The sequence below is a fragment of the Boleophthalmus pectinirostris genome, unplaced genomic scaffold (assembly GCF_026225935.1).
Source record: "Boleophthalmus pectinirostris isolate CB_2022bp ecotype Guang Dong unplaced genomic scaffold, ASM2622593v1 HiC_scaffold_2, whole genome shotgun sequence".
NCBI classification, from domain to species: domain Eukaryota; kingdom Metazoa; phylum Chordata; class Actinopteri; order Gobiiformes; family Gobiidae; genus Boleophthalmus; species Boleophthalmus pectinirostris.
In genome coordinates this window covers 27580841-27599941 of record NW_026571152.1, presented here as the reverse complement: position 1 = coordinate 27599941, position 19101 = coordinate 27580841, and the positions used below count along the sequence as shown (strand labels likewise).

At 42.7% G+C, this 19101-nt stretch overlaps 1 protein-coding gene across 1 annotated transcript; it reads right to left on the bottom strand.

Moving 5' to 3' along the window:
• Positions 1-1588: 1588 nt before the first annotated feature.
• siah1 (siah E3 ubiquitin protein ligase 1) lies at positions 1589-16808 on the bottom strand. Its single transcript, XM_055155533.1, has 5 exons — positions 16633-16808; positions 5863-5919; positions 3826-4007; positions 3413-3709; positions 1589-3323 (listed from the first exon to the last, which is right to left on the bottom strand). Exons 2-5 carry the CDS (start codon positions 5870-5872, stop codon positions 2952-2954), a joined length of 861 nt encoding a protein of 286 aa, XP_055011508.1. The 5' UTR covers positions 5873-5919; positions 16633-16808; the 3' UTR covers positions 1589-2951.
• Between the last annotated feature and the right edge of the window lie 2293 nt (positions 16809-19101).

Here is a 19101-nt window from a genome sequence, read left to right as displayed (position 1 = left end):
AAACTCATTTTGGTCCGGGGGCCATATCCAACCTACTTTGATTCCAAAGGGGCCAGATCAGAAAACTCATGTCATATAAACCCCAAAAATAACAATAAGTTCAAATATTTGTGTAGAGAAACACAAATCTATTACAGAAATCTTTTAATTGATGAACTCTTTCTTTTACAAAATATTATAATATTATGAACAACCTGAAACTTAAAAAAAAAAAGCAATTTCAACACAATGTTTTAACATGAACTTGTATGTAAATAGGAATAAGTACATTTTTCTTGGAAAATCCTGCACTTGGCTCCACTTTTCTCATGTTGGACATTTTGTTGATGAGGGTGTCACGGTCAACAGTCAAAACGACCGTCCTTTAAGAGCGTTTGGAAAGAGACAAGTCTTCATTTGTGCTGCTCTGGTGGGAGGGGCCACGCACAGAGATGCTGTGCTATGATCAGCACTGCAGAAAATTAACAAGATTTTAATAGAAAATATAATTAAAATATTTTAGTAGAAAATCAGCCGAGGGCCAGATTAAAGGTCTTGGAGGGCCGGATCTGGCCCCCGGGCTGTATGTTTGACACCTGTGCTCTAAGCTGAAGTCACGAAGCACAATCCTTCTTCGGACTCCAAGTGATACTGACCTTGATGTGGTCATGTTCACTATGATCTTATGTCTTTAAGTAGGCTACTGTCTGCACCTTCACCTCTCTCAGAGCTGCAGTAGGGATGGTTTATGGGCCAACATCTGTATCTCACCTTTAAGTTGAATTTTACATTTACAGGCTCTTGTAATATGCTTTTAATTTACATTGTGCCCCTTTGTTCTTTTAACTGCTGGCAGGGGTCAAGTGCAAGAGCATTCCATGAGAGTATTGTTCACAGACCTTCTCTACTGTATGAGCAGATCCAGTGCACTTGCCAAATGTACATTTGGGTGGTTATAAAAAATATAATTACTTTCTCTCATGTAGACAACATAGACTGTGGAATAACTCCCCCTTTCACGTTTGAACTAAAGAATGCCGCGTTTCACCTCTAGGGGTCACTATTGTCTTGGGTCACAGGGTGCCCGTGCAGCTCGGCCCCTGTAGTTCTGTGTGGGCTTTGGTGCTGCGGACAGCTGGATGTTAAAGCAGTCACATCCAAATGCAGTGAGGTCCCATGTTCAAGTGTATTTCGGACACACCCCGCGTGTTGGAGCTCAGTCTACAATACGAGACCTTTACAAGGCCCGTCAGCGTGGCTCTACTGCCCCTCATCGCGTCAGTGCTCTCAGACAAGTAGCTCACATAATTACCCAAAGGCTGGCATCTGGCCCAGAACACGTGGCAGAGCACACCCACATAAATGGTTGGTATGACATCATGCTTTAGGAGTGGTCCACTGCACACTGTGCTCCTGTATATGACCACTCAGGCCTGTACTTGGGCACCTACTGCAGCTTATTTCAGTTATCTACAACTTCACAAATGTTGAAAACAGTAAACCAAAGGCTCCATTAATCATACAAATAACTTAACAGACGTATAAAAATATGAAGGGTGCCTTTCTCTGGTTACTGAACTTACTGATGAAATAAAGAGAAGACACTGGCTATGAAAAAGATAGATTTATTTGATGACAAAATTAAAACAGAAGAAAGTCAGAGGTGAAGTAGCGTTGTGACATGAGGAGTGAGGAGAGCTGATCTAGACCCTCTGCCTCCTCACTGACAAACTTCGCACACAAATGGATAGACAAAGAGGAACACAATCAGAAAACAAAACCTTCAGAACGACACAACTTGCTTTTTAACTACAAACATTGAAGTTTAGCAACAAGTTTTACAACTGCCTTTTATTTTTTGTTTTTAAAAGTTATTACAAAAATTATAATTATGATAACTTTTCCATTTAATAACAATAGCAACATTGTAATGGTACAACTTGTCCCTCATTCCTGGTTGGGTGATCAGTCAGTCAGTGGTTGAGGCCAACACCGGCAGAAGAGACGCAGAAAAGAAAAACATTAGCAAAGTGTCCAGTTCACACATACGCATGTATACAGAACACGCAGAGGCTCTTCCCATACAAAAGACAACTAAAAGAAAGGAACAGTGACAGAAGCAAACCACAAAGGAAAGGTTTGAACTAAACTGCAGGTGTTTTCCTCCTTCTCTAAGGTCCTGACAAACTCATTTCACGTTCAATCTTCAGGGGAAGGAGTGCACTTGTTTTAGACGGTGGCAGAGGCAGAAGACCCAGTGTGTGAGCAGAGAGAGGACAGACTGGAGATGGAGGTCAGGTCCACTCAACAATGGACTATGATGCCACAGAAAATATTCACACGAGCCTGGCCGTTCCTTCATATTGGCGGTCCTGACGCAGGTGGGTGCAGGTCTAGAGGCATAAATGTGAAGTGAGGGTTCAACGCCTCAGCCTCATGAGCCTCACACTTTGGAACCAGTGAGCCAATGCAGTGAGGGAAGTGTGCTCCAACAGAAGGCAGCCCTAAAGTGTTGTGAACCATTGGATTCAGGAGGTACTGAGAACTACAAGCAAAAGGATGGATCACAAGTTAGCTACTTGGCTAACTAGTGGCGAGTAGGATTCTGTTTAACAGCCTTGGCTGGGGGAGTGGTGACCCACAGCGGTGTGGCCGAGAGGAGCAAGTTGAAGAGACATGGAAAAGCAAAGCACAGGCCGCTCAGAGGCAGCGGCAGGAGTCCGACTGAGCGCCGATTCAGTTTGTGTGTGGACCGCGGTCTCACAGATGTGGATTTGACAAGTCTAGAGCCGTCACTACAGTTCTGTTTGTCCACTCATCCTTCCATCCACACATTCATTCATCCCAGCAGGCCCTGGGCTCGGGCTGCCCACAGACAGTCCAGTCCCACATGAGTCTGTCTCAGAGGCAGAGCGCTGCGAGGCCTGGGGCCTCCAGCGGTCAGTAACGCGTCCCCCTGGTGGGCTGAGTCCTTAGCACATGGAGATGGTGACGTTGATGCCCAGGTTACCATTCTCTGCAAAAAGCTGTGCGATGGATGTGTCAAACACGAGGCAGTCGCTGTTCATGATGGCCGTGGCGATGCCCTCGTGGATGGAGCGTGGCGTGGCTTCCCAGGTGAGTCTGCGCCGGTGCCCATTCAGCTCCAGGCGGTACGCAAAGTTCTCCGCCTGCTTCCGAGTCCCAATGAGCTGCACAATGGCAAAGAACTGCTGGTGCCCATCATACTTCTCTTGTTTCTCCAGCACCAGCATGAAGTGGAAGCCGAAGCACGACTGCATCATGACCCAGTCCACTGCCCCAGGAAGGTTTATGTCTGTGGCCAGGAACACTATGTCCTCCCCCTGAAACATAGGGACAAGGTTAAATTAATATGAGATGCACTTGTCTAGAGGCTGAGCTGCAGTGTGGTGATGGACATGTGTAGACTGACCTGCAGTGTGGTGATGGACTTGTGCTGGTGCATCAGGTGGGGCATCACTGCGTCCAGTGAGCCCTGCCATTTGCAGGAGGCTCCAGGACAGGGGCAGGAGTAGGGCCTGAACTCGCACAGCTCTTCGTGCTCCGTTTTGTCGGTGTGGGGCAGAGTGACTTCGCAGCCCGATGACGCATACTTGCAGGGAAAGAGCACAGAGTTTGCCACCTTCTCCATTGCCAGATTCCTGATGGAGCCCAGGGGTCCTCTGCAGGTGGGGCAGCAGGTGAGCTTGGGCCTGCAGTTGGAGCACACCTGGCAAGAGAACACACATTTAAGACTAAAACAAAAAATATGAAGTTATATATATATATATATATACACATTTAGAATACTTTCGAGAAGTAGGCGCTAGTTTGAGGGGTACATACCAGGTGTCCGGACTGGCACTGCAGGATGGGGGGCAGGACATAGTCAAAGCACACAGGGCACTCGAACAGACTGGCCAGGTCACTGTTGGACGCAGTGGTGCCTGACAGGGTCTGCACGCGCTGGGAGGGGGGGCACTTGGAGGTTCCTGTGGGCAGCGCGGTGGCGGTCTGACGACTCATTTCTGATTTAAAAAAAGACAAGGAAGAGATCAGTTAAGTTTGAAGAGATTGGGTCATAAGAAGTGTGTTTTGTCTTAAATAACTGGTTCCTCTTCATACAACAGGATGAAAAGATCTAATCATTGTACTTCAAACAAGCACGTCTATCTCAGCTTTAATGTCAGGAGTAGATCAGTCCCAGAGATAAGCTTCAGGATCAAAGACCTGCTGCAGGTGTAATTACATTAGGAGGTGATGTGGGAATCCTGTAACCGAAAACTACAACTTAAACCCTAATGAACTCTGTCAGCGTTCTTGTGCATGCCTCCTTATGGAATACTGGCTTTAGATGCATTTCCAGAGATAAGAGACATAAGCGCAAAAAATTTTAGTGGTTTGGATATCGGCTTCCAAGATACTGATTCAGTCGATAAACTGAAAATAAACTGGTGTAATAAGACGATTAACTACCCAGTGTTGACCCAAAACACCTTATAATATTAAATTTGAATTGTTTACAAAGCTGTTCTATAGATATAAAACACTTTTGGCTAATTTTTACCTCGTGCTGTTTGCGTTTAAAGGAAATAAATTATATTTCAGTCTCTGCCCTAGTATTGGTTGATGTCGGTTATTGGCAGATACTTAAAAATATATAAAAATATTAACAAGAGCCGAAAAACTTGTGAACATCTATACATTTCATTTTAAACAATGATTATTTTTACAAACCCAAGTACAGCCCTACATCCTCCAGATAAAACAGAATCTGTGGATTTTCTTGTGTAAACAGGTTGTGGTTGAATATGGCGTGGAGGCTTTGAATGGTTACACAAGTAGGTCAATGAAGGTGGTCAGAACACACTATTAAAGACTGCGGAAAATATCTGGAGGGCAGTCATTACAAAGGAGAGCACAAACAAGCAGAGCTCCGCATCTGCCAGAGGAACCAATCGGAGCAGGAGAACATGTCAAATGAGGACACGGCTAGAGGGGACAGACAGATGCAGCAGTGGTGTGTGGGAGGAGAGCTGGAGAAAGATGTCTGCTCAGTGTAGGACCTCCTCAGACAAGAGCCGCTAGAGATGGAGCAAAGCCAAGGCCAAAACCATCATTTAGAGAGATGTGTAGATAAACCAACAGCAGCTAGTCATAACTGCAAATAAACTGGCTCATTAGGCAGCAGTCCTCCACACCTCAAACAAGAGGTTACACAGCTATTCTACCTTTCTTGAGATAATATCGACAATGCTAACGTGGTAAACAAACCTTTTTTTTTTTTTTTTACCTTCAAATGAATAAAACAAGTACATATATTGTACGTGTGTGTGTGTGTGTGTGGTCCTCATTTAGAAGTGAATCATTAGTGAATCTGGTGCCTGGCACAGTAGCACATCTGCTGTGGTAGAGATAATGCCTCCTAGTGCTATTATTAGATGTTCTTATGGCTAGCATGCTAACAGCGAAGCTAGGAGCAGTGAGACAAAATTAGCCGAGGACTTCGAGCAAGACCAAGGCCAGGGTCACAGTCCACACGCAAAACCAAAATAGCCAGCATTGTTTGGCTGCCTCCAATGAATATTGTCCATTACCAAAACACAAATAAAATATGTAACTTTAGATATATGAAATCAGAGATACAGATTTACTGTAACTAAAGCATGTTTATTGCCTGCAGACCAGGTAATGGTGCTTTCAAAGGGTATCGGATATGAGTTTCTCAGCAGAAGTTGCACAAAGTTGCACATGGGAAATGAGAATTTTGGATGCATGAGACGAGACTTGTGCCAATTTTCATTTGAGTGTGTGAACACGTTACAAACAGAACTTAAACACCCAAGAGCCCAAATATGAATATGAATACAAGAACATACGCACCTTCGTCCATAAGATTTCCAAATAAGGCTTTCGTCTTCTCCTGAAATGTGGGGACCTCTGGAAAAGAGACAGAAAACTGATAAGCATCAGGTTTGAGATCAGTGTTTGACAGTTTGGGCAAAGCAGTAACCATGACGACAGTATGTAAAAGGGAAAGTATGTGTTCAGTGTCACAAGACATGATGGAGCATTTGGAGACATTAAACACAATGAATGAGAGCTCACATAAAGGTGCTCAGGTTTGTTTGGCTCTGCAGTGTCATGAGAGAGCAGTAGGATCAGAGCGTCTGTGCTGGTATTACACAGCACAGGCAGCACTAATGCACTTGGATCACAGGATGCTCTGGAAACCACTGCTGAGCCTCTCAGAGACACTTATCTATATTTCATCAACAGCTCATGCCATCTTAGCACAAGTTCATCATTTTTCAAGACACTGGCTTAAAAAAAAGTTTGCGTAAACATACACAGCCATATAACAAACCTCCATTTCCATTGTGACACTGTTCTGTTCAAAAAGGCTGATAGTCATGTCAACAAATCAATATCAATACTGGGTGATACTGAAGCTGAATAAAACCGATAAAAATAATAACACACTGGGTCATAAATGGAAGTGCAACCTTTTCCAGAAATAAAAAACGTGTAACTGAAAATCTGTTGCCTGATTCAGAGAAATGCCTCTATAAAGCGATTGGAATTCTCAGTTCAACAGGAAGTCAGTCTATCCCATTTCTAGTATTAAAGCCTTGTAGATCAATATTGTAGTTTACAACGAACAAACTAGACCTACGCCTGAAGAGATGAATCCTGCATTGACACCATCCTATAAAAGGCTTTGACATAAACACAAACATTTCTTTGGCTTGGAGTTTTTTTTTACAGTTTTGCTGCAGCTATGACCATGATATTCTCTCAGGAATGTGCACAAATCTTTGTTCCACACAGATTATACTTTTCTTCTCTAAAGCCGAATGTGTGCTTGCAACTATTAAAAATGTGCACACATAAAACTCAGTATGTGTTTGGAAATTTGACACAAAGATTAGACTACATCACCGACACCAGACAGACCAAGTGAAGAAATTACAGCAACAAAAGGCCAAAGTCATGTTTTCTATATAACCACATTCAGCATGAACCAACACAACCATGTGACCAGCAGATCACGAGACAGGTGCACCACACACACTGGGCCCTATCTCGCCCCCTGGTCTTAGCGCTAGTGCTAACAAGGGGGTGTGTCCAGGTCGGGCTGTACTTCCCTACTGGAGGTTGGAGTGGGAGGGTACAAGTACATATACAGTGATGACATCTCAACCAATCTGTGACCACTGTAGCATTTCAAATCACTGCCAGTGTGGGTAATGTCTGCAGTCTTTGCCTCATTACAGGCAGCAGAGAGGGGTGTGGGGAAAAGTTAAAAACAATAAAGTAAAATAAAACAGCTACGGAGCTCCATGATGCAAGTACACACCAGTAAGGGCACCAAGAATATAGAATTTGAGCGGGTCATGACAGAACTGGCTCCATTTGTGTTAAAAACACTCTCACACACGAGCACCCCTGTAAGCCAATGCATGCGTACACACGTCAACCTTTTTCGTTTTCTCTGTGTTCCTTTGTTAAATTTTCCTCCCATCTCCTGCCTTCACATCCCACAGCAGACCCGCTAACCGCTGCTCTACCCCTCGTGGCACCCCCTCTCGCCTGTCCTGGCAGTCCACTACCATGGACTCACCGGAGGTACGCGCTGACCGCTCACATTCTTGTCTCAAGGGTGTCCACTGTATTTGGTCCCACACAGGTAGATGTCTCGCGGATTATGGAATACGTTTGTTGTCATCTAAATGTTTCTGATAGCTGCTTTGTGCACGGACATGGACATACGGGGAGGGTGACTGCATAACCTGCATTTGCCCTGAACAAGTGACTGATATGCACCATGAGCGCACAGAGTAGGAAGTGCAGGTGTCAGTACAGGGCAGTACTTATGTGCATTAAACATCTCTCAAGCTCTACTGACCGCTGCTGCCAAGAGAGCAGCACATACAAGACATGCATCTGTTCTGCTCTGCTGTCACAGCCCCAAACTGGTAGTCTACCTACAACTAACTTTATAAAATAACCACAACAGGTATAATTTGGCTACGACATTAAATTAAGATGATGACATAAAGGGTACTGGGTTGTGAGCAAATTTGACATGGCAGCATTGGGACAGCAGACAGGGTAAGAAAACACTTTTTAGGATGTAGCTTTAAATGGCCTCATGTGAATGAGCAGCTTCTGTACAGATCCAGATCAAAACAAACTATAGAGCAGAGCTGAGCCAATACAGGGAGCGGGCGAGGGGCTACGGGAGGGCATCCGGACGGCGCACAAACATCCCGCCCGGCACATGAACATGTTATGAATGTTAATCATTTACCATCCTAATATATTTCCAAATAAAGTTTTTAACATGTTGCCTGTTGTTTTTCAGTGGACTCGTTTGATATTTATTTTACGATTCTGGCAATTCACTAAACGTGCCACACCATACCCTCAGTCTGCTCCACTTCACCTGATATTCAGTCAAGGCACGCCTCTTGTTTAGAGCTTCACGCCCCACACTTATGCTAAAATCAGGCGCAAGATAGGGCCCATTATATCAAAGGCAATCTCCAGGAGCCATGTTGGTGACAGGGTAGGCGTGTCCAGCACTGGGGAAACCCGCTGGACAATCAGAATATCATCTGAAGCTTTGTTATGATATTTGCACAGGACAACAAAGAACAGCAGCCTCAATGATGGCCCATTTATTTGTGATGGGGCCAATGTGAGTGATCCGTAACAGCAATGAGCACGTTTTTGTGACTCCACAGAAGAAACAGACCAATGTGCTAAAAAGGGAAATATTTGCCTATATTGCCTATCATACTTAAATCTCCAACACAAGCTGATGCCAAAAAAGTCCACACAAAGCTTTATTTGAACACTTAAATCCAAAAAGACTGTACACATCAAGACAACACTGCTTTCTTATAGTTCTATGGTAAAATGAGTTGTTGGGGAATTTGTAGTAGAGTTAAATTACAATATTTGAGGAAAATAATCAGCCCAAAAATATTGGCTATCAGCTGCTCTGGATTCTAAAACAATATTTTCATTTTCGATCTCTACAGTTTCAGTAAGAGTGGTATTCTCTGAAGCACTACATATCATCTACATTTCAGTAATTTTACATGTTGAACTAAATTTGATTTATTATAGCAACTATAAACTATAATGCAACTATAATATACACATTATGGATGTAGGGAAAAACCTGATTATCACCTTCAGCCTCTGCACACGAGTCATATGACCATAGCCCCCTCCTGAACAGCTCATCTCAGTCTGGACTCCACTGAGGAAAATGTCATTAACTGTGCCTCCTGAGCTCCCCAGCTGATTACATCAATGTCTGATTGGTCAAGAGGTTGTTGCTTTAGGATTGTTATGACAAATCAATGTTGTTTGCAGACGAAACCTAATTGGGTTTTCAGTGGATTCGATTTCCCTGCCATTGTCTGGTGTTGTCTTTGTCCTAATGGTGATCAGAGGCGTATTCTTCTCATTGGAGACAGTCTGTAGGAGAAATGCCTGCTTTGATTGTGATCCCTGATTTGATTATGGTTCATCGAGACGCAAATGTAGCTGCTGTTGCGGAAGGTATAGCCCTGATTAGTTCTCTACTTTAACACTAGGAAGAATTCACAAGCACTTCCAAGCCAATATAACAAAAAAATAAACACCCCATTCCCAGCATGCTATGGGGCATGGGGGCACCATCACCGATGAAAGGAGCTTACTTTAAAATCATTGTGCCTCAGAAAACATGCCCCAACATGCCGGAGACAAAACATCAACACATGCGTTCACACAATTCACACAAGTGCTGTAGAGAAGTTTCCACTGCAGACAGCACCGCCGTGTTGAGTGACTTTGTTCCAACAGGAGTACATTTGAGCCCACAGTGAAGGGGGAGCCGCGCACACAAACATCTTTCTTTGTTTGTATGTGAGCCTGAGAACAGAGTGGGCCATGAGAACAACGTACAGCAATCACATAGCTCCACAGCACACCCACAGAGTCAAACACCATTGGTCCAGGGGCTGAAGCCCAGGGCCAGAGCTTCAGAGCAGAGGAATTTATGACACTTTACGGCACCTCTGCTGTACGCTTCAACAACAATCAAGCTGACCAAAGTGGAAAGTGCAGTAAAGCGGCTGTTATTCACCTTTCGTCTCAGACACGCTCCTCCCGGCCACGCACGAGAAGAAACACAAAAAGGAATTCCAAGGCGGAGCTACGAGTGCTACGCTAGCCGGCCTCGATTTCACTCGCGCCAAAGACATAGGAGCAGCGCCTTTACGTTGTAGCTCCTTGCCGCCATGTTTCTTTGGCTCTCTCCATGGAAACGGCACTCACTTTTTGCCGGGCTAAACATGTCCTGCGTCAGGGGGTAGCATTTCACTCTCCCACTCCTACGAGAAGGAAACATGAGATGGTCCAGGAAGTCCAGAAGAGGTTGAATTAAAGAAATGCATAAATCTTCGAAGAGGGTCCCAAAGTTGTAAGCCCAAGTTACTATGTGCAAATACAGCAGAGATTTTGAGTTGGTTTTCCACTTCCAGCCAGACCTCCTCCAAGTTTCCCATAGTCAGCGTCTACACATGTTGTTCATTGTTGTTCCTTGTGATCGTAATTGGTAATTGGTCCAACTTCTTCCACGGATAGCAGTTGTACCAAAAGTCCTTCAGTTGTAGCACTTTTAAAAACGAGACTGGATGTGCAGAGGTGGAGAAGGGGAAGTTCCGCCTCTTGGACACCAGGCTTACTGTGTCCCCTCCAGAGAGTGGCGTGTCACTGGTATGGGGCGTGTTTGTTTAAAGTCATCAGGAGTGCCTTGTAAACCCGCACAATGCATGTTTCCCTTTGTCTTTAGATCAATTCACGGTCTTTTTTGAAAACCAAACTCACTCATTTACATAAAGAAATATCTGGATCCTTCACAGTTTTCATCTCACTGTACATTTTGTGCTGCTACAGTTTTTTTTTTACCTCCTTCCTGTGGGTGCATAGTTTGTAGCTGGACATTCTCCCCCTCCCCTTGCCTGGCTCTGAGCACTTCTCAGATTTCAGGCTTGTCTGGCTGCAGGCTGCACAATTGCCCTCGTTGACTCTACTTTGCTCACTCCATATTCTTTTTTTCCCAAGCAAAATAGTCTCTGAAACACCACTTTTTATTGATATTATGAGCACCCAAAACACAGATAGGGCATATCATACCAGTAACTACAATACAAACTTTAGCAAACCACTCTGAGAACAGACTTCCTACATTTACCACACATCGCACTATTACTCCTCAACATCCAACATTCCCAGGGCTTTCTTTGCTGCGTTCCTAGACACAATCTCAGAAGAAGCCACGCCCCTTTTCCTTTTCCAAACACACAGCAGTGAGTCAGCCAGGAAGAGCAGCCCGAGTGAAACCAAAACATGTCTGTGGGCCAGAGAGTTACTCCAGGAGATCTCAAACCAAACCAGGCGCTGTTCACACATTACAACTGTCTGAAAAACATATCCAACAAAACATCAACACAATCAAATGGGATACAATAAAAAGCAATGTAGATTAGATGGTGAAAATTAGCAGTAAAACCATTATAATTATTCACAATGCAAGACAAGAACCAGTCTTCATGTAATGAAAACAGAACAAGCCTTAATGCCCTGTAAAGCCTGGTAAGTCTTCACTCTTATTTAAGACTTCTAGGGTTTACGAACAAAAATAAATAGTAAAGTGTCAACTAGAAGCACCCAGCACTCCCACTTTGACCGATGCATTAATCTCACGCTCTGTTAAGAGTCTATATTTTTGGATTTTTTGGGTGGCTAACATTGAATGTTTGCAATAACAGGCGTTAACAGGTGTGAGATGCAATCCCATGTTACAAAACTTTGGAAACATGCTCAGGTGGCCCTCATTGCCTTCCCGCTGCCTCAGTACAATGTTTCTGCACATGCTCTGTGAAATATACACCTCACACACCACTGGAGTAAATTATGTAACTATAAGTCACAAAGACTTCTAGTTTTACATGAGGACAACAAGTGAGCGCAGTGGTTGGACAAAGGACACTAACAGAAACGCTCCCCATCCATCCACTGTTGCCAGGCTCACAAAACTCTGGGGGTCCAAGTACTGCAGGTGCAGCCTGTAAAAGAAGCTTCACAGTGTAATTCTGACCAAAGGTCTGTCTGTGTAATGTGACAATAAACAGTGATTTAAACGGTTACAAAGCCAGAAAAGCCTGTGATTCAGTGCAGGCTGCAGGTATAACCAGTCCAGTCAGATCCATCTTTCCTTAGCGTAGCACTGGATTCAAGAGGCTTCGTATAGAACAGGGGCAGTTCCATTGTGAAGCCCTGCCCTTCCACATACAGTGGTTCATCTAACAGTCCAGGGCAATATAAACACAAGTTTTACCATGAGCTACAGTCACAAAGAAAGCAGGGCTTGGGTGTTTAGCGGCGCTTTCTCTATGACAGTCGTACAAAGTACAGCAGTCACATGCTGACTACAGTGCTGGACAGTCCACACATGGGAGGGAGAGGAGGAGGAAGAAGAGGAGGGAAAGGAAGAGGTGTAAGAGGAGTATACAGGTGAAGAGAGTGAAGAACAATGGAGTAAACAAACAACTATTCTTTTGCTCAACTACAACTAAAAGCAGCAAAGTCCTATAACAGGGTCTTTGACTTTTCACTCAAACTACTTTTTGATTCAGCATAGCTTGAAGATCTACCTTTAACTTATGTTAAAAATAATAGCATTTTATTAAAAATGGAAAATGTTTTAGGCATAAGAATTAACTTGCCTTCCCTTTAAAACAACTGATTATTTTGAAAATGGTGGTCACAACTAAATAATAGAAGTTTAAGCTTATAAACATGGAACTATTTGATTATATCAGTTATTGGTGAGGCAATCCTCCTGGTAATGCTGAGGGGAAGGGCTTGAGACTTTCAGAATGTCAGTTTTCCTTTGTTGCACATCATAAACACAGTTTAAGACATAAACCGTGTGAAAAGAAAGGATTATACAACACTACAGCCTCTTTTCCATGGGCACAGTTCTGTTGGGGCTGCCTCGGAGCAGGTCTGTTTGGTGTGAGACAGTGACATCACGAAAGTCATGTTTTCCTACTCTGAATTGTACTCTGAATTACGAAACATCTTTTTGTCATTTGTTTAGATCTGCCATACAATTGTAAGTTTGTCTGTGAAACAAAACTAAAGCTAGCATGAATACAAAACTACTTCCTGTTTTCTGGAACTGGAAATAATACTGTCTCCATAGGTGCACCACTGCACCTATAATAATCCACTCCTATGGTGATATTAAATAGCCTGTGACTGGCAAATCAGATGATTACAGGTGATCACATTAGGTCAGAAAGTGCTGTTAAAGAGGAGGTCCGCATGGACAGTTAAAGGAGAGGTCCGAGCATGCTGTTAAAGGGATGGGCCAGCGCTATTCAAAGAGCCATCTGGAGCACCTTGGGTTCATCAGAGGCACATCTTTGGACAAAGGAGAAGGAGCCGCGGGGCTGTGCGTGGGCGGCCTGTGTTCAAAAAGGGACAAGAGCTACACAGAGACCATTACTACATTTCCATTTCAAATAACAGGGCACCTCTGCAGCTTATCTTATTCCATTGGAGGCACACAACAGTAGCTGCTGTGTATACACGCAATAGACATATGAACCATTTTATAAGGTTAAACTTGAGACTTTAACCTTCTGTAAAAGGTATTTGTCAAGTTCATGTATAGTTTATCTAAGTGATATGATGACACTAGACTCCCCCTTCATGTTCACTCTCAATTTTCTATTAGAATTTATTTGGTCTTTTACTGAAATTAAACAATACAAAACTTTTAATCACTATTATTTAACAAAATATAAATAAAAGGCAAGCTGATCACTGACTAAGATACGGCTGAATCTCAAACTCAATCCAAATTGGATTAATTACACAGTCCTTCTTCAAACTTTGTCAAATGTGTTCCCTTACCATAACAGTGAACCACATGAAACAAGCCGGCTGCTGGTCGATGTAATCCATAATATATGAAACAAACAGGAAAAAGAAACTTATGCTTTTGCTGGTAAGGCTGTACCTTCTACACTCTGGGTGCCCTTATTTTCCACTGCAGATAAACACTCGGCTGACTGTGCTGCTAAGCAGCTTGTTGCCATGGAGAAGCCACACAGAGCTGATATCAATACCAACTCCACATGAAAAACTCACACCTTCAGCCTTAACTGTAAACAGAGCCGTACAGCATGTGCAGTGACACGTGCACGCTCATACGTGCACACTCATACGTGCATGGAGGAGAATTAACCAAACAGGGAGTCCCTTCGGTTTTACTAACAGAGATAGAATTACCTCAGCCCGAGTCACTGTCTTATCCTCATCAGCAGACAGGCCTTGTATTACCTCCTTACTTTGTTGTGACTGTTGAGGAATTTCAGAAATCTATTTCACAGGTGTAGGTCATAATCACTCCACAACTTCACATTTTAAATTAAATACTATGCAGCACTTCAGAAGCTGTTATTGTTTGTAATGTGCAGTTATTGTTTATAATCTGCAGCGATATAAACAATGTAGATTTGTATTTGACATTCTTGTTATTCACTTCAAATATTCTCCAATATCAGAAAATGCAACAGTCATACAATCATAAAGTGACCTAAACACAGGCCTGAGACGGTCTCCTAACAGAGCACAGTGCACTGGGATAAAAGGGCCATGTTGTGGATAGGAGCCAATGCCACATCAGTGAATGGTCCAAGTCTAGTTAATGTTAAAGATAGATAGATAATACATTATTATCCCAAAGCAAATTGACTAGGTCTGGAAAATTACTTGCAAATCGAAATTTTAATGGAATGAATGAAATCGCCACAAAGACTGCAACAAAAAAACAATAAACTCTGTAATCAAGACTTCTACAAACATGAATCACATTCTAGTATTACACTAGTAATGCTTATCAGAGAATTTGCAATTACATAATTTTTTTCCAGAATCAAAGCAGCCCCAGTCGCCATAATTAATGAGCTTGATACTGCCAACTCATTGATTCTGTAGTATTTTAAGCATGCCCATTGCCCACATTTTTACCTTTCTATGAGAGGATTTCCAGCATAGAAGCTTTTCCCTTCTGTGACATAATCCTTATTATGGCTGCATCTGTCAACATTCAGCCACATATGAAAAGTGAGCCAGCTACAGCACTAACCGACTAAGCCTCCGCAAAAGCAACACCAAACATCATGGGTCAAAACAAGTTTAGCTCAGCTCTCCACATCACAGCATTCAACAGGGTATGCACAGAAAACCATCTGTTATTGCCTTTAAAAAAGTATTCCAATTTGAAACTTTAAGTGACACTTGTGTTGTCCATCACCACTCAGCACTGATAGTAGACAGTAGTAGTGTATTATTACTCATTAGAAGAAGTAAATATGTGTTATGGAGTTGCTATGACAATTGCTATTATTACATCAAGTGCATTTCATACACTCAGTGTACACGTAGCCGTTTAACAACAGTGCTATAAAAGAGTCATAGAATGTAATGATCACTACATGTATTGCAGTATTACCCTACTAAAAAAAATAATATTAGTTAATAATCATTTAATTATGATAACTTAATATTACCCTAATGTGAATCATGTGTATTGTGTATTATATTGTATTGAATCGTGAGGGACCCTGTGATAGTCTGTCCCAGTATGCGGGATGTGTGACGCTTCAGTGTTGTTTGTAAACAGTAACTAATTTGTCAAAACACAGGAAAATATCAAGTGGATGACCAGTGATCAAAAAGATGAATAAACCCATTATATAAACAAGGTGTATACAACTGGGCACTCTTTGGTTCAATAGTTGTGGCTCAGAAGGACCAGGTCCTGTGAAGTCCTGAACTGCTCTCTCCATCAGTGTTATTAAAGTACACTTGTACATTAACTTCAAATCTAACCTACTACATCACAAAAATAAAAAGCTAACCTTACATGTTTAATACTGACTGTCCTCTCCTGTGAGACAGGCTAGAGACACAGTCAGTCCTGACACAGTCCAAACGGTACCCCATAGTAAACATTAGTCATCACTTCCTCCGCTCCGCCACAAAACCAGGTCTGCCGGTATCGACACACAGCGGCTCAGCGTCCACTGTGACCGACGCTGTCCAGCTTAGGACAAAACACATGTAAATGTCCTTGTGTGGTGAAAGAGAAAGGACGGAGCCGGCTAGACTAGCGTTACTGGTCTGCAAGGCCCCGTCGCTCTGTTCAGCACCACTACAGAGCTCAGTAGCTTGGGCAGGCTAAAACCACTACCCTTTTAGCTTAGCACGATATGTGAACTATCACTACAGGAGCTAGGCGTTTAGCATGCAGTCCACTGGACCTTGACAGCCAGATAGCCTCTTCACAGAACCTCCACACACTACACACCAAAGGCAGATCTGCGCTTTACACCACAATATAACTAGACTCAGATTATGCTCGGCTTTCATCCAGTTTAGCCAATGCTAGTCCGATATAACCCAGTGCTACGGAGGAAGCTAACGTCTGCTACAGCTACATCGGGCTGTTGTTTTCCCCACCACACCGCACACGAAAATTAGCGCCCGTCTGGCCTCGGCACACTCGCTTACCTCGGACTAAATATCCTTCCTTCTACTGCAGAGAAACTGGCAAAAGTGTGAAGCGTTGCCTGACGGTAGATTCCTCTTTTTCGCCGTTCATTCGTGTGTGTTTCTGTCCTGTGCTTCAGCTCTTCAAACACAGACGCCAGTGTTAAGTACCAGCCGCTCCGGAGCGCGCACAGTTGTTCAACTCGCGGGGGCGCGCTCTGCACGAGCTATGGAGCTGCTACATTCAGGGCCTGTATTTTCATGTACAAATTAATAAAATAAACAATTTAGTGTTGCAATACACACTTAGTATGCAAATGACACGCAATAGATATACAGGTTATAACGGGTTTAGTTTTTTTTGTATTTAACAGTTTAATGCAGTACTAATTTTTAATGCGGTATTATTTGTTGTCATAGATCATGAAAATCAGTCTTTGCAGTGTAGTTACTCTACAATGATGCAACTCCATGAGATGAAAGATTAAGCGGTCGTGTGCCTGCTTCCATATAATCTGGACATAAGGCATTCCCTTCACCCAAACAGAAAGAAGGGAGGGGGGCTGTGGGTCTGTGGGAGTGGCTAAAGATTACACAGGGCCTGTACAGAGAAGAGAGCAGGCTTGGTTATGTAAGTGCATTGTCCCAGCAGGCTAGCAGTAGCAGTCTAGTGCACAAGACAGTAGGGTTCAGGCAACAGCAGAGACCGCACTCTTGAAAATGTAATCCCATTGTCCTGTTGTGAGCAGAGGCTTATGGGATGTAAGTGAGTCCTTATTCACACACTTCAGTAACCTCTGAGAAACAACAGTCTGTTGTATCCTGCGCTTGCAGCATGCAACAAACATAATGAAATATGGTGTATGATGCTGAGAGTGGTATTACATAGACAGTCGCACCGATAGGTCAAAGAGCTGATGTGTTACCACAGATGATGATGCTGGGATTCTTCTGACTTGATTATTATGATGACACAATGTAAAGTAGTAGAACTTTAGTCCTGTTGCAGTAAGGAAGAATTTTCAGTTTCTCATAAATGATCATGTAAGGAAACAAAATGCATAATATGTGTATTTACTGTATTTATTTCAGACATGTTTGAAATCTCCTAATGTGCATAGCTGAAGATATAATGAGTACTTTCACACATGGAAATGTGGGTTTCTGGAGATCTGGAGAGTCAAAACTTTTCATGACTGAATCCAAACAAGGATCCAGCAGTCACATGTGCGTGAGTTGGATGGTGTTTAAAAGTGAAGCCATGCTGTGGAGGAGGTCAGATACTAAAGAGAAGAATGCATGAGAGGGGGAAAGGGAAAAGAAGAGAAGGAAGTGGGGAGATTCAGAGCCAAATGTCAAACTCTGATACGACTGAGGAAAGAGACTTACAATATAGTGGGAAAAACAAAACATAAACTTAATTGAGAACTGAAAGATTAAAGCTGTCAGGAATCAGGTCCAGTTAGAACAAAGGGTTCTTCAGCATTTCTGGAGCAGCTTTAGGCACAGTCCTCTGTGAGCTGTGGAGCTTTTGTTGGTGGAGCAGGAGAGGTGGAGCCAGATGCCAAGCTTTTTATAGGCCTAGGCTAATGTCCTGAAAAATGTATGGCCAGTTTTTTTCCTTATTATTTTATTTCTATCATATCTATTTGACTACAACTTATTTTTTAATTAAACTTTTAAAATAGAACAGAATAGAAAAAAAGTAACATTTAGTGAGGCACTGGTGGCAAAAAATGTTGTTGTGTCCATAGGCAATGCACTTCACCTACACTGCACTGCAGAGTGGGGAGTAAATGGGTAATGCACAGTGCATTATTGTTATTATTTAGGAAAGAATAAACACACAAAAAACTAAAGGACTGCTTTGCTTTTGTCATTCACACTTCTCAGCATCCTTTCACAATCTCACATGTTGATTCAGTTGACCACCTAACTAAAGAAAATACATCAAGCTTGATGTGAACACTTTAGTGAAACTAGCCCTGCACAAAATGTAACAGCACAGCTCTCTTATGAGTTGCAGTAAAACAGGTCTGTGGATAAGTTTGGCATATCATTTGGGAAACATTATCCAAATCAGTCCTGCTGCCCATAAAATATATACATAAAAAAGGCCACCTGTTGCTCTGGTTTCTAAACAATCAGCCACGAAAAACAGCAGTCTGTTTACTAATACCAATCTTATGGAGCCTTGATACATTTTAATAAATGCAATAAATTAACCCCAGGCTCTCTGACCTATGCACCATTATTTGTCCCATGTTTCATCTTCAAATATGATCTGAGATAAACACCTTTCCCACATAGTTTTAAGATTTTTAGCCTTGCTGTTTGGGAACAATATCAGAGATGACTCCACCAGATTTCTCTCATGTAACATACTTTAATTTTCCTGTTAAACAATCTCTCATCTATGAAGATTCTTTCAAAAGTGTCGTCTGGGATCCAGAATACACATTTCTTCAATACTGTATGAAGATGTGAATC

What these genes read in the sequence shown, in the direction of transcription:
- siah1 (XM_055155533.1), bottom strand. An exon ending in AGTGCCAGTCCGGACACCTG is followed by an intron (nt 3,710 to 3,825) that starts GTATGTACCCCT and finishes TTCTCTTGCCAG; the next exon opens with GTGTGCTCCAACTGCAGGCC. An exon ending in AGTCCATCACCACACTGCAG is followed by an intron (nt 3,324 to 3,412) that starts GTCAGTCTACAC and finishes CCTATGTTTCAG; the next exon opens with GGGGAGGACATAGTGTTCCT.